At 35.7% G+C, this 16,705-nt stretch overlaps 1 protein-coding gene across 2 annotated transcripts in view; it reads right to left on the bottom strand.

Annotated features, from left to right (window-relative positions):
- SPTLC3 (serine palmitoyltransferase long chain base subunit 3) overlaps window positions 1-16,705 on the bottom strand; it is a 144,213-nt gene that overhangs the window by 66,322 nt on the left and 61,186 nt on the right. For both annotated transcript variants that reach the window (XM_024559351.3, XM_045194877.2), the window contains exons 5-6: window positions 6,020-6,144; window positions 2,756-2,849 (exon numbers count right to left, since the gene is read on the bottom strand). In XM_024559351.3, coding sequence (XP_024415119.2) covers window positions 2,756-2,849; window positions 6,020-6,144 — 219 coding nt within the window. The remainder of the gene's footprint in view (window positions 1-2,755; window positions 2,850-6,019; window positions 6,145-16,705) is intronic.

Raw genomic sequence — 16,705 nt, 5'->3', positions numbered from 1 at the left:
TATGTGTTGTATGTATTAGTTTATTTTTATTATAGAATCATATTCTATTATACGAATAAAACACAATTTTTTCCATTCTCTTACTGATAAATGTTTGGCTTGTTTCCAGTTTAGGGTTATTATAGAGCTGTTATGAACATTCTGTACAAGTCTTTTTGTTAACATATGCTTTCATTTCACTTGGAAATTCCAAGGTGTGGAATTTCTGGGTCATAGTACATGAGTATATTCAGCTTTATAAGACTTTGCCATAGAGTTTTCCAAAGAAGTTGTACTATTTTACCTTTCAGCAATGGATAAGAGTTCTAGTTTCTCCATATCTTTGCCAACATTTGGTGGTATCATCTTTTCTTATTTTAACTATTCTAGTGGGTGCATTGGCCAAAGCCTGTACTCTTAGCCTGATATCCCCATAGCCTTATTGGTTTTTGATTTAACCCATGATACAGTTACTTTCATATATATCTGTTTCTCCTATTAGATTGCAAGCTCTCCTACATAGCTAAGATACGACCTTATCATTTTTATATCCTCCAAAGGCTGAACACAGTGCTTGAATCAGAATAGGTGTTCAATATTTTGGCTTGGAAAACTCTCTGCATTTTTGACCCCCTCTATCAACTTTAGACTAGGAGTGTTAACAGCACTAGCCATAGGGATAGGAAGAGTGATGATAGTTATTAACATGGCAATGTATGTGTGGTGATACACCCCAGGATGCACTGGCAAGATCCAGGGTCAGCCTAAACAAAACGAGGTTAGAAAACAAGATTCTAAGATTTATAGTCCTCATTGTGCATCAGGATCATATGGGAGAGCTCTGAAAAAATTCAGCCTTGATCCCAACAGAGATGTTTGGGTTTTATTCACTTGGAGGTGGGTCCTATCATTGATCCTTTATAGATGATCCCTAGATACCTCTATTGTGAAACTAGGGTCATGAGCCACTGCCCTCAGTAGAATGGAGTGAAGAAATTAGAGGTTAATCTTGACCATGATCTGGTTTATTTTTTCCTTATAGATCACAACTTGAATATGTCTGCTTCCAGGAATAAGATTATTACATTTAACCATATCCATGGATGGAACTACAGTTGAATAACTGTCAGCTACGCTTTATCCTTCCCCAAGTAGATAAAATCTTTGGTCACCAATCATTTGTCATGCCAAAGAACCAAAAGAATATAGTATAATTTTGCTACTACCAAGGACATTTTCTGTGGTCTCTTAATAAATTAATTTCTTGAACAGATGAAATGTTTACTCCAAACATGAATTCCCAACATTGTCAAAATAATTGGAGTCTAGATGTGACAACTGATGGTAAATGAAATAGAACTGGAGGAATGTAACTCATAGACTAGCCAAGATCAAGTGTTTGATGCAAAATTAAGAAATGGAGTCAACATATTTTAAATTAATATTGAGCTGGCCTTCATAATTGAACTAGGTCTCAGACACCTCAAGTCTAGTTCTTCCAGAGGATCTGGTTCTGAACTCCACTCCAGAGTATTCATATTTACACAGCTGGTGAAGGTGGTTCAGTAAACGCATGGCAAGACTTCACCCCATTCGGTGACAGCAGGAGTTTTTTTTTATTAGAAAAAAATCTACAAGTTAGAAAGTAGATTCACTTTAAAACTCTCCCATTCATTGCTTTTCTTCCCATGTGACAATTGTTCTTTGGTTGAGATTTCTGTGAAGTGGACATAATAACTGAAACAATTCCTCCTCAGTTCTCTGTCACTTTTCTTCTCCTCACTTTATTCTTTGTTACTTCCTTGAAGCACAGACAGTAGTGTCAAGGAAGAGGAAAAGAAAACGTAGAAAGGAAGGGAAATCAGGAGAGCATGATGGTGAAAAGGAAGAGAGAGGAAACAAGAGTGTATGTGTGTATGTGCACATGTGCAAACACAGAAAGGAGTTTTGATGATAGTAGTGAAGAATTACAATGAGAAAGTGAACCAAGAGGATCCTTGCACATCAGAGAGTTCAACACCCTTATTTTACAGATAAGAAAATTGAGTAAAGGAATGATTAAAGGATTCATATGAGGCGATGCAACAAGTCAGAGGCACAGCTAGAAAATAGAACACAAGTGTCCCCCACCACCTGTTTTAAAAGTATCCCCTAGAGAAAAGGCATACAACTGTAATTGAATAACAATAAAAATTTTTTAAAAAAAGTATCCCCTAATATTTACCATTCTGTCCCATGAAGTCTCTAAGGATAAATAGCTTCTTCCACCTCCTCATAATCCAACCATACAGCTCAGAGCCTGAAAGAGTATTTTAATACAGTTGCTTGCGTGTGGGGGGTGTCTGAGCATATGGTGGGTGGGGGTAGTGAAAAGAAGCACTATGCTAAGGAAGATCTCTTTTTACCTATGATATGCAACTTAAGTCTTCATATTTTCCCAAGTCAGAGTAATAGTAAAAAGGGAGAGTTATAATACTTATGATAATTAAATGGTAGTTCTAAGAGATCAGTCAGATCTTCAGAGGCCATATTGCAAGACCACTAATAACATTGACACTAATGTGTTTGGGTTGCACTTAACAATTTGAGTGTTTAATGCACTTCAACCATTTGTTCTGGGTCAGCAGAGGTTAACAAATCAGTAGTGAATATAAACATAATTGTGTTTCACTAGGCTAAGTTCCCAGCTTGAAGAGCAAGAACAAAGCCCCAACAGTCATCTTTATTTTCTTCTGGAAATAAGCAGTACACGTTTGATAAATATATTGATACTCACTGTTGTGTTTGAAGATCCTTATGGTTGCACCTGAGAGTCTGGCTCCAAGCACAAGAGATGCATGGTTTAACTCATCACTTAAAATAAGGCATCCCTGTTAAGAAAACAAGCACACAGAACACAGATCAATAAATAAAATTAAGGAAGAACAACATGTGGGAGCAGGAAGATACTTGAGACTTGAAACATAGATCTGCAAACCACTTCAATTTTAAAAGCCCAAGAGTCTCTATTAATAAAATATATGAATGAACCTGGTGTTTATATGAATAAAATGCTATACAACATTTAGCTGATGAAGATGGGGATTGTTTTAAGGGACTATATCTTTAGTCGTTTGTATATAATTTTCAGCAGAAAAGGTCATTTAAGATCTTGGTTAAGCATCAGCTATTATCTAAAGAATTGATGTTCGCCAGGAAAACTGATATACTTTTGGGTGGGTTCTGGACTTGCTGGGGCCCTTCAATCCCATGATGAATTATTTGGGACAGTTTTGGTGTATTTCTTCTGAAAGGCAGGGATCTTTTTTACAAGACAATTCCAACTCTTGTTTTTCAGTTCTCATTTTTTTTTCCTTTTTATTGAATTTATTGGTGTGACACTGGTTAACAAAATTATACAGGTTTCAGGTACACGATTCCACAACACATCATCTGTACACTGTATTGTGTGTTCACCACCCAAGTCAAGTCTCCTTCCATTATCATGGAACAGAATAGAGAGCCCAGAAATAAACCCATGCCTTTACAGTCAATTAATACTTGACAAAGGAGGTAAAAATATACAATGGGTAAAGATAGTCTATTTGATAAATGATTTTGGGAAAATTAGACTGATATGTACATAAAAATGAAACTAGAGCACATTCTTATACCACATACAAGAGTAAGCTCAAAAATGGATTAATGACTAAATGTTAGACTCAAAACCATAAAAATCCTAGAAGAAAACATAGGCAGTAAAATCTTGGACATCTCTCACAGCAATATGTATATATTTTTATGATATATCCCCTCAGGAAAGGGAAACCAAGGAAAAATAAACAAATGGAACTATATCAAACTGGAAAGTTTTTACACAGCAAAGGAAACAATCACCAAAATGAAAAGACACCCATTGAATGGGAGAACATATTTGCCAATGATACATCTGATAAGGGGTTAATATTCAAAGTTTATAAAGAACTTATAAAACTCAACACCAAAAAATCAAAACAATCTAATTAAAAAATGGGCAACAGTGGGACCTGAATAGACACTCCTCCAAAGAGGACATAGTGACGGTCAGCAGACATATGAAAAGATGCTTACTGTCATTAATCATTACAAGTACATTAAAACCACAATGAAACATCATCTCACCCTTGTCACAATGGCTGTCATCAATAAATCAAGTATTGGTGAGAATGTGGAATTACTGAATCTCATTCTTCACTGTATGGATCTCCATATAACGAATACCACTGCTTTGCAGTTAAACACACTACATTTGGAAAAGTATGGATGGCAATTCACTCTGAGGCAGGTGGAAAATCCCAGTCTAATCTACTGGTTATAAATTACAGCTTGTAAAATGATTTTTCATTTTTAATTAAAAATTTTAAATTATGAAATTGCTCCATCATACCAAAAATGAAGAGACAAACAATGGTTGCCATGTGTCTTTCATTGCCACCCTGAATCTGTGAGTTCTTCCTTATATTTTGGAAACATAACATGTTTTTAGTTTCTGAGGCAGGAGCCAGCAACATTCCCATATTCTATACTCCTGACTTGTGTGCATATTTATTATATTTTTGATGAACATTTGAGAGTTACTTGTAAACCTTACAATACCTCACCCTGAAGTTCTGCAGCATGTATTTATTAAGAACAAGAACATTCTGCTACAAAATCACAGTGCAATTATGACACCCAAGAAATCAAACATTTACATAATGCTATCATTTAATATGTGGCCAAATTCATATTCCCCTAGCTGTTTTAATAATGTCTTAATATCTTTTAAGATGTTTTATTTCCCTCTGTTTTTATTCTTAGTGAGGTATTTTATTTACTACGAGCATCCACTAGATAGAAAAGATTTAGGTAGAAATTGTGAATCCTATTCACTGCATTGACTGAGTCATTTATAGTGCTTTTAATATAGGAGAACCAGCCCTTGTGAGTAGCTACATCTCATAAAAATATTGGTTTCAAAGAATGTAGTCTAGTTCTAATATTTATTTATGTATTTATATGTATGTATGAATTTATTTATGTGTTTATGTCTGTCTATATTTATTTTTACATTATTTTTAATTTTTAAATTTATTTTATTTTTATTGTATTATTTCCTTCTATTTTAAAAGCATAATGCAATAAAAAACCATACACTACATTTAGTTGTCATCAGTCAACTTTAAAAAAAAAAATAAGTCTGGTTATGACATTTGCTTTCACTTGAAGTGAACCAACCAACTCCCCATTTTTTCCAGAAGAATTTTGAATATTTTAATGATTTGTACTGCAAGACTTTTTGCAATTTGGCCTCTGCCTTCATTCTGGGCTCTTCTTTATCCACTACCCTATATTCTAGTTCTTCCAAAACTGGGGCTTTATGCATGCTGTTTTTTCTTCCTTGTCAGAAGAAAATAATTTATTTATCTTAACAGATAAGAGATTCAGTTCTAATGTTACCCACTTTGCACAGGCTTTCTCAAGAACAATGTGGGGGCAACTTTTTGTCCTTCCCCATGTATATACATGCCTTTTCTGTGGCAGTCATCCTATTTTATTTGGTGTTTTCTTTTCTCTCACTAGAATGTAAACTACATAAATTTACAAGGCATAAGTCTTGTTCATCTTCGATGTCCTGTATCTTACCTCACAATAGGATATAGTAGATTCTCAATTAGGATTTATTAGATGAATGAATAAATAAATGAATAGTACAAGCAAAATGTGTTATTCAAATAAATGCTTAATAAGTTTTGGCTACATTACAGATGGTCACTTAAAAGCCTAAAAATTTAATTGGGTTTGATAAACCATCATGGAAGATGAAATTTGACCAACATCTGGGCTATAATTCTGTAACCAGAGTATTGTGATGAAGAGATTTTCTGGACTAAGATGGTACATATATTTAAAAAGCTAGACATCTCATATGTTTTTTCTCAGAAAAGGACCTTCTGAGCCATACCTCTAACAAAGGACCCTCTCAGAGGTATAATTCTTAGGAATAATACAGCCGAAGACAACTATGTTAACAAATTCTTACCTTTCCAACTAGAGCAGGAATATTCATTGAGTTAGTTGCAAATCCCATCCCAAAGACCATGGCGGCTTCTACATTCAGGAACTTAGCCACAAGGTCCTCCAAGTCTTCATGCTTATTCAAGGTTCCTGCACATGAAATAATATGATGACTGAGACTTCTCCTTCAATATGTCCAAGAATGAAAACTCAAATCCCAGTACATGGCCATCACCAAAATACCTAGGTGCACAGCAGGCATATTTGCTATAGTTCCAATGTAAAAACAAACCAAATGTCTATCTACTATAAAATGGACAAATGCATAGTTGGGATATTTATATAGTGGAATTCAACATAGCAATGAGAAAGAATAAATTACTGCCCCACACAACATAAAAAGTCTAAGTCTCACAACTTGGTGATTGAGTGAAAGAAGTCAGACACTTACACAGGCTGTATGAGTCTATTTACATAACATTTATAAACAGAGAAAACTAACCTGTAGTGTTGGAAGTCAGGACGGTGGTTTCTTTGAGATTCTATAAGTGTTTTATTTCTAGATGAGGGTGCTAGTTTCACAGGTGTGTTTGCTTTGTGAAAGTCCATTGAGCAGTGTACTTGTGACTGGTGCACTTTTCCTATATAAATACCTTATAATACAATAAAAATTGCAGAAAAATGCCACAATTTCTTTCTCTCCATACCCTACATCCTGCAAATAATTAATTAAATTACTCAAAGTTTCCCCACACTTAAATGCAAACAGACCCCATGACTTGCATGAATACTAATAACGCTAGTTATACTTTATTGAACCTTTGGAATGTGCCAGATTTCAAAGCTTACTATTTAAGTTATATCATGTAATCTTAATAGCCAAATAATCCAGGTATTATTACTTTATAGTTAAGAAAGCTAAAGTGTAAAAAGGTCAAAGAAAAAAAGCAACAGAGATAATCTAGTCTAACTCCAAAGCTCATGTGTTTACCTCCTACTATCTTCTATATGCTTACTCTCTAACCCTTTTCTACACACAATCCCCTCCTGCCTTGCTGAGAGCAAGCCTAGTGCGCCAGTTTCCCACGTGCCGCCACTCTGACTTGTAGGTCGGCAGTGCCCCATCTGGTAGTCTCCGACTACATGTGGTTAGTGAAATAGAAACAATGAGTTTTAAATTTTATTTAACTTAATTTAAATGTTCATACTGAAGCATTGTAAAATACAGGGTCTGGCACAAATAACACCCCTTTGTTATTATAAAATCTTTTATTACAAAATCATAAGCATGTAATTCTGTAATATAACACTATCATACTCAAGCACACCATATGACATTTTAGGTGAAATGTTTAAATTAAAACTATAAATTATTACACCCATATTATTACCCTATCAACCACACTCAAGCAGGCCTTACTTCTGCTGGACCCTGTATTTTCCACTAAATGCAATGTGATTATTTCGATAGGGTTACATTCCACTTGTTTCACTTTGCTCAATGAAAATGCAATGTCTGAATTGAGATGTGCTATAAGGGTGAAAAAATTTTCACTATTTTTAAGGGCATAGTACAACATAAATAATGTAAAATATCTCATCAATATTTTTAGAGTGACTACATGTTTAAATGATGTTATTTTGAGTATATTGGGTAGGAAATATAAAGATGAAATTAAAACTTTTAAAAATGTTTTAAATTTTTTAATTGAAAATTTTAAATTACAGGTGACTTGCATCATATTTTTATTGGACAGTACTGCTTTAGATGATATTCTTAACAGAACAGGAAAATGTGCAAATGGAGAGATGCTGTAATTTGGAATGTAGGAGCCAGATTTAACTCAAATTTAAGTTAAAGCAATATTGTTAGCATATTCAGAAATATTATAAACATGTTTTTTTAAACCCAATGGTCAACATATTTTACTAAACATAATGTAATATCAGAAATTACTTAAACTGGTAAATTAGCTTGCTTACTATGCTAAAATGGTGAGGCATTAAACTCACCATTTTAATGGTGAGGCACTGAATGGTTCAGTTTCATTTTGCAGTTTATATGGAAGTTGATATTTGATGTTCGATCTTTGTCTTTCCTGAGAAATCACACTGTCATCTAACAGATGGCTGGAGGCCTTTCTTCTCAAACCATAATTCATTTTTCAATTGTCAGAAACCATAATAAAGTAAGCATTCCAGCAAAGTCAATTTTACTCAAGATTTGGGGGGAAATGTTAAAATTTGAAATTGTAATTTGAAACTTTTTCATTATCAAAGATATATTATAGAATAAAAAGAGAAACTGAAATTTAAAGATAAACCATGGTCACATAATTGTCAGATTTGTTTTTATTTAGCAGAGAATGTATCCCAAATGAAATGGCCCTAAGAATACATAATGAAAAGACCACTGGCCTGGACACAAGGAGACCTGGGTTCTTGTTCCAGCTTTTTTACTAAACAGCTGAGTGGACTTGCAGTTTCTGGAGAGGTTGGGAAAGGTGCCATTGTAGGTTTCCCTGACACTGCGTATGCTCTTTCCTCTACATCTGTCTTCTTGCAGCACCCACTCACTCTTTGAGATCCACCAAACAATGACCTTTTCTGTGGGATTCTGTTCTCAGCTTCCCCAAACTTGGCCATTATCTCTTCTGAGATCACATAACGCTTATAGCATTTATTAGGTTGAACTGAGGATGTTCAAGGGGCAATCTTTATTACAGAAGAGCCCTCAGGGTACAGACACTGTGTTTAAAATACTCCTCTTGGTGACCACAGTTCCTTTGCAATATTGACACATAGTAAGTGCTTGTTGAGTTGCATGCTGTCTTCTGATGGAGAATGAAGACCAAACTGAGCCTAGAGTATTTGATGGCAGAGGGGAGAAGGCCAAGAACCATGTGATACTAGGGCAACAATGTGGCTAGGCAGTGAGCACCTGTTTGAAAATACCCATATCTGAAGAAGGCCTCCATCAATGAAGGTCAATAACAGTAATAGATTGGTAGTGACGAGGGCCCTGCAAATTGCTATGCTGTGCATATATTGACACTTGTTCTCATCCTGAAGGTTTATTTATCCAATGGGACACTGAATAAAAGAATAAATACAAGCTGGGTATATCCTCTTGAGAGTTCTCAGCATTATTTCATGTGCCAAATACTGAGTTTGCTACTATCAGTCAAATCAATAAAAATCAAATTCAGGATAAAAGCACCAATACTATGTTTATGGATGATGTACTTCTGGATTTTGTCGACATCAACTGTCTAATAAATTTTAGTTAGAATGTATAGATTTCTATATTGACACTTAATTAATAGTAAAGTGTGTCTTCATACTGATACTGATTAATAGTAAAGAGTGTGGGTTTACTAACAATCCTGTTTCACAACCACTGATACTTCCTGCGTGGCACATGTGAAGACTATTTTCAACACTGTGACTATAGTCACTTTTTGTCCAGAGTATCTTGTTTGTAGATCATTCTTAGACTTGACCTAGGAACAGGTTATTATTTGTCATGGCAACTGGCCAGCTGGATCACCTGGCTGTCCTAGTTACGCTGAGATGATCAGCACACATTTGAGCCACTGTGCTTGAACTGGTGGTTCCTGGTAAAACCAACATCAATGCTTCTACCTAGAGAATCCTACCTTCTAGCTCATCAGTCAAAAGCTCTTAGAATACCTTGCTTTCTTCCTTATTCCACTGTGTACAGTCTGGTGGGGGATACATAGAGCTATATGCCTCTTTAGTAGCTTTGTTTTTCTGTGAAACATTCAGAATAAGTGTGAAAAAGCCACATGTGGTATCTGAAATGGGTCTAGAACATACTTTTATACTGTACATAGGCCACTGCTGTGGGGTTAAGAGAACTCCAATCCTCATGAAATAGAAGAAACAGCTTTTATCTGCCCACCTAGACCCTCATTTAAACATACCATTTTCCACCTCTTGGCTGGTTAAAGCATTAGTAATAATTAGAATCTGATACAAACAAAAACCTTAAGTGAGACATGTAAATATAATCATTATGACCCTTCCTGCCACAAAAAATCCTGATAAAAGAAGAATTTTTAAATAGACCAAATGATGACCTTTACCTAACCTCTTATCATGCTCAATAAATTCATGTTCTTATCCTTTCTTTTTTTTTAAAGATTTTATTTATTTATTTTTAGAGAGGGGAATGGAGGGAGAGAAACATCATTGTGTGGTTGCCTCTCGTATGCCCCCCACTGGGGACCTGGCCTGCAACCCAGGCATGTGCCTGACTGGGAATTGAACCAGCGACCCTGTGATTTGCAGGCTGGCAAATCCACTTGATCCACTAAGCCACACCAGCCAGAGCTTTCTTTCTTTTTTTTTAAACAATGTTTTATTTTCATGTAATTTCAGACCTAAAGAAAAATTGTAACAATAGTACCAATAATCTCTAGATACTTTTCACTCAGATTTTCCAAATGTTATTATTTTACTATATTTTCTTAAATATATCTCCTCCCTCCATGTATGCACATATATAATATAAACATGCACACACACATGTACATACATATTACACATATATGTAATTTTTCTGAACTACTGAGTATACTGCAATCATGATGTCCCATTTACCCCTAAATATTTCAGCATATAATTCCTAAAAACAAGAAATGATCTTATGTAATTATAGTACTATTATCATTGATATAGTAGTGTTATCTATTGTATAGAACGAATTCAGATTTGATTCTCTCACTATTAAATCCAACCCCTAAAACAAAACAGGTAGAAGAAAGTATAATGAAGCAACTTATAATGTGTGTCCAGTAAGGTACCATGATCATTTAATTTAATCATCACACCTGCACAAACTCTATGAAATAGTCACCCTTGTTCTTATTTTATCAGTGAGAAAATACATACAGAAGCGATGTCACTTGCCTAAAGGACATAGCTAATAAGTGCAGGCTACCTACTTAATGACGTGTCAACCTACCAGGCTAAATACTTCAAGATTTATCTCAGCTCAATGTCATACAACCTTTTGAGGGTAGTTCTGCTATTTTCTCAGTTTTACAGATAAGGACATCAATGATTGAGCCTTCCCCAAGGTTATGCAGTTAGTAAGCCAAGAACCAAGATTCAGATTCAGCATGTCCAACTCTAGAGAAAGAACTCTTCATCACTATTCCATGGCAGTTTCCAGTCTGGCCTAAGGGGTCCTAAGCATCTGTATGTTTATAAAAATTTATTGTTAAGAAAATCATAGGGAAATTTGAAATAATAACTTATACATGTTCTTCTTAAATAGCTCTTTTTCTTCCATGTTTTTTTTTGTAGGTAGCCAGGAGCTATTTAGCTCTGTGTTTCTGGAGAGGTTTTTGATACAGGGCTCACAGTGAAAATCGCTTTCTTCCCGTCTCCGGGAAAAGCTTCCACAAATTGAAGAAATTACACTAGGCGTGTTCAAAACAAAGAAAATATGGTATCTGAGAAACAAAGAGGGTAAGAGACATTTGATCAGGACTGGGGTTAATGGATCCATGTGCATGTCTTGGTGGCAGCTTGCAGAAAGCTTCAAGGTGCGTAAGAGTAGCTTGAATGCTGGACACTGGGCTTTCTATCCACACCAGCCATGCCTCAGCCCTCAGCATGGGACAAAAATACCTAGACTGCTGGACCACAAGGATTGTGTTCACTGAAACAGTAGGCCTCTCAACAGGACACCAAAGGCAGTGGAGACAGCCCTGATGTTTGGGAGGTGCATAATACCATAACATGGGTGTCCAACCTTTTGGCATCTCTGGGCCACCCTGAGAGAAGAAGAATTGTCTTGGGTCACACATTAAATACACAAACACTAATTAAAACAAAAAAACCCCTCATAATGTTTTAAGTAAATTTATGTTTTATGTTGGGTCGCATTCATAGCCATCCTGGACTGCATGCAGCCTGTGGGCTGTGGATTGGACACCCCGCACATTTGCTCTCTCTTGATGAATGGGAGCCCCAACACGGACTGAAAATGGAACAGCTAGACTGGGGGCTTAGAGTTAACTTTAACTTATTTTATTTAAAAGAACTTGGATACTTCTCTCACACTTGAGTTTTCGAATGACCTGGCCTTTTCATTTATTAGCCATGTGATTGGGAAAGTTAATGAGACTTTTTGGATTTTGGTATGCTTTTTTATAAAAGGATATTAAATTAAACATTAGGGACCTTGTCAACACTCAGTTGTGATTTCATGATCTTTTCTCAATTTTACTTCCATGAAACAGCAGAGAATTAAATCTGGACATGGTGTATGATAAAATGGGTAAGTTCTACCTGGTAGCATGGATTTGAAATTAATTTATAGGTTCCTGTGTAGTCTTTGAGTTCCCACTTTTTACTTGTAGAGCTTATCCTACTCCTTCTTGGCTTACTAAAATATACTCACAGTATACAGGGTGTCAAGCTGGTATATAGTTGAAGAAAATATAAACAGGTCTTTGCTCTGAAGGAGTAGGAAAGACACATGAAATAGGGAGAAAAAATAGAAGAAGTCTTGATAAATTCCTTGACTCTGCAACTTGGCTTCTTAATTCTGCTAGTCAGCACCAGGTGAAAAGTCATATCTAGGTTTTGTCCTGTGCATTAGAAGGAACACGAATGCCAAAATGATAAAAAAAAATGGCTTTGATAATATAACCATCGAACTCTTTTGCATTATAAAGAGGGTACAGAATAAATGGGAAAGTATCATAGTTCTGTCAAGTAGTACTTTTGCCATCCCAAATGCCCCTATTCCCACAGACCATCACCTGAATGTGGGAAGTTAGTAGTTGACATTGATAATATCCTTGGTCTTCCTCAAGTTGATATCAGTGGCTTTCAAGGATATACTCAAGTGACTATGTCAATGAAAATTAATCTGTACCCTTCGTATATTTGGATGGAACAGGATTTTTAGTCTAAATAAAGTAAGTAAAGGAGACTAAAGTTTGATGTATGCTGATATGCATTGGATTAGGAAACCTGGACAATGATATTAAATCTACAGGATTCTTTTTCCCAAGTTGCTGTGATGGCAAGTACTTGTCTATATCAGCAAAATTTTTATGGAGTGGCAGACACAAAATATTTTGGGTTTTGTGGGCCATTTAGTCTTTGCTGAAATGATTTGTCTGCCATTTTAAAGTAAAAGCAGTGGTAGACAATATACAAAAGAATGGGTGTGGCTGTGTTCCGGTGAAACTTCATGGATCCTAAAATTTGAATTCCATATAATTTTACATGTTTCAAAACATTATTCTTATTTTTATATTTAAGCTACTCAAATCTGTAAAAATTATTTGTAATTTGCAGGCAAAACAGGAACAGGAGCAGCTTGGTGAGCCCTGATGTAGCTTGCTTCTGGTTTAAACTATGAACAGTAGGGGATAGGGTAGTGAAGACAGCTCTTCAATGAGACTCAAGAGAACTAGTGTCTAGTTTTGACTTCTCAACCTAGTAACTGCATGGACATTGACTGGCAAGTCATTAACAAATCTCTAGACTTCACGTATATCATTTTGTGGTGTTTGTCTGGCTGGAGGGAAGGTGGTGGATGATCTACAAATTCTAAAATCATATGAGTTAAAACTTTGTTCAATCACCTCAGGTATTATACTTGTGAAAATTGTTGGCATATCTTGTTGAATTGGTATGTTTGCTTGGCTTTGTTGAAGTTATAGGGCCAAATTCTACATTTACAGAAATATCCCTGCTAGTTGAAATTTGGCTTGGCTTTAATTTCTATCACTGTCAAGAGAAGGGCAATTACCTTGTTAGAATTCTAACAGCTTTCAGGAAATTGCCGAAAGGCTTTCAGAAACCAGGATACACTTTCCTTTTCTTACTCCCAAATAATTCCTCTGAGAGTCCCTCTCCCCTTACTTATACCCTTAAAAGAAAATAAAAAGGCTTGAGAGAAAAGCAACGGAATCTTATTAACCAGATTTTACAATAATTTGGTATGAGAAGAACTGGCACTGCTTATGAAGAAAGGTTTTTCTGTGCAAATTAAGAAGGTAAAACTGAGGTGGGGATGTTTATAGTCTATTTAATGGAATCTACTGCTTTAAAGCATATTTATAGCACTGATTGGCATTAAAAATGTTACTTAAAATTGCTTTCTTTAAAGAAAGCAAGATCTCTACTTGGTAACAGTTTCTTAGAAACTGCTCATTTTCATTAAGAACTTGAAAAGGACATGAGCTGATATTTATTTGAAATAGGCTTTAATTTCAACATTTTGCAAATTCAGGCTGGGCCCTTATTTAGTAGTCCAGGTTAGCAAGACTGTACATTTCCTGGATCCAGCTACAAATATCTGAGAGAAAAACACAGGAGTCTTGATAATTTGAATTAAATGATAGCAGAGAACTTGTCTAGAAGATAAGGAGACAAACCATCTAATGATTAAGGACAATGTTCTCAAACTTTGAAAAACAGAAGAGATATTTCAGCAAATTTGCACATTCACATAATACGAAAACCACAGCTGAAACTCAAGAATGGGAAAAGAGTTTCCTACTATATTCCGTTGCACTGATTCCTAAGCCAATGTGTCCTTTCTGATATTTTCAGGATGAAAATATTTGAAGGTTGCTTCTTAAAATTGAAATTACAGTTTGAAGGAATATTAAGTAGTTTTTAGGTATGTATACTATTCAGGTTTCCTTAAAGAAATGAATCAAGCACAAGGCTTTCCTTCTCCAAGAAAGAAAAATGTACAAGTAGAGATGGGCTTTCATTGCCACGGTGGTAGTCTCGTGGCACTCCATGGGCTGTTTTCCTACAAGTGAACTTCTGACGAATAGTTGCTGGGTGAAGCTATGGCCGTACAAAGGGCTTACAGAGTATACACACTCAGATAACGTACTGCTACCACACATCTACTGCACGCCCTTGTAGAACAAAGGTGGGGTGGGGAAAGGAAGAAAAGAAAAGCTTCTCTTTAGTTTGCTTGAGTTTAACCTGCCTTGATTTTGGAAATCTGGATAGCAACATGTGTCAGGTAGGCTATGTTCAGATATCAAAACCATCTGTATTCACTGACTTTCTGGGATGTCTGTTACTTCATTTTCAGTTTTTATTGATAGACTCCATCTCCTAATCATTTATGTATTCACTTCACACAAAGTAAAATACATCTTGAAAATGTTTAGACTAATTTGGTTAAGACAGTTTTCAGTGGTTCCCAATGTGTGGTCCTCAAAGCAGCAGCATTGCCTGGGGACGCATTAGGAATGCAAAATCTTGGGTCCTATTCCAGGCCAACTGAATAGGACACTCTGTGGGTAGGTACAACAACCTGTGTTTTTCTGTGCCATGCAGGTGATTCTGATGTGAGGTAAAGTTTGAGAACCACTGGTTTAAGCTTGAGGAATAGAGTGAAGAAGTAAAAAAAGGAGTCATCACCGTTAAGATGCTGAATCAAGTAGGTTGAAGCTTGAGGGTACAATTTTATTCTTGTTCTAACTAGCCTGAGAACTTAAACTTTGGAACTTTCCAGTCCTGTGTCAATGCCTGGATATACATCAAATCTCCAGATAACCCTCTGATTACCCTGAAGGACTAAGGAGAGAATGGTCACCTGTTCAGACCACCTGATATCCATTATCTAGAACACTGGTTATCTATAGGATTACTATCCTGGATCAATCCATAGGCTAAGAATGCAGGACTGATTCTTCTCAAGAATGTATTTTTTTTGCTAAAGAGCCCTTAGCTTTCCTTTCTTCTTCAGAATACTCTATTTCCTGTTGCATTTCCAGTTTGCAAACCCTAAAACTCTTAAATAAATCTTTATCACTTATTTCTAGCCGAAGCCTCCAGACTCTTTTTGAATTTATTGGAAAAGCTAAAGAATCCACACAGCCTGTGGCAGGGTCCCCCCAGCAGACTAAAAACTATGGTCAGTCTGTTTCAGTGACATCTTGGAAACATCGAAACTATTTTTTAAGATGGTGCCTTCACTTTAGGCTCTTGTGGACATTTAAGAAAATAATTAACCCCCCAAATTTGAGTTCATTGTGGAAAAATTAGAAAGTACTACAAAATAAAATATAACCCCCTTATCAATTCATATATTCATGTATTTTCTTAAAAATGGTCCTGTAATTTACATATTGTTTTATAATTTGTTTTATCCTTTTAACAATGCATTTTATATTTTAAAGGCAAGAAAATTGAGGACCAGGAAGAATGACATATTCCTGGATAATAATAATAATATTAAACACATTGTAATAGTTATTCTATATTATATACCTTTCATCACTTATTTATATTTTTAAGGCACAATTTCTCAAAATGGAACTGCTGAGTTCAACACCTTGCTGTTGATACATTTTCAAATTGCCCTCCGATTTAGTCTATTAGCAGTATATAAGGATGCCCTTTTCTTCACTCCTTTGGGATATTATTATTACTTAGCTTTTGCCAATTAGGTGAAAAGTGCTAACTGTGTATCAATCACTCTTTGACTATTGAGTGGTGAAGAGCATTTTTCACAGGCCCATTGGCCACTTACGCTTGTTTTTTTCTTTTTTCTTTTTATTGATTATGCTATTACAGTTGTCCCATTTCTGCCCCCCTCACTCCACTCCATCCTGCCCACCCCCTCCCTCCCACATTCCCCCCCTATACTTCATGTCCATGGGTCATACTTATAAGTTCTTTGGCTTCT

Source organism: Desmodus rotundus, chromosome 6 (assembly GCF_022682495.2).
Source record: "Desmodus rotundus isolate HL8 chromosome 6, HLdesRot8A.1, whole genome shotgun sequence".
Taxonomy (NCBI): domain Eukaryota; kingdom Metazoa; phylum Chordata; class Mammalia; order Chiroptera; family Phyllostomidae; genus Desmodus; species Desmodus rotundus.
This window is presented reverse-complemented; position numbering and strand designations above follow the sequence as displayed.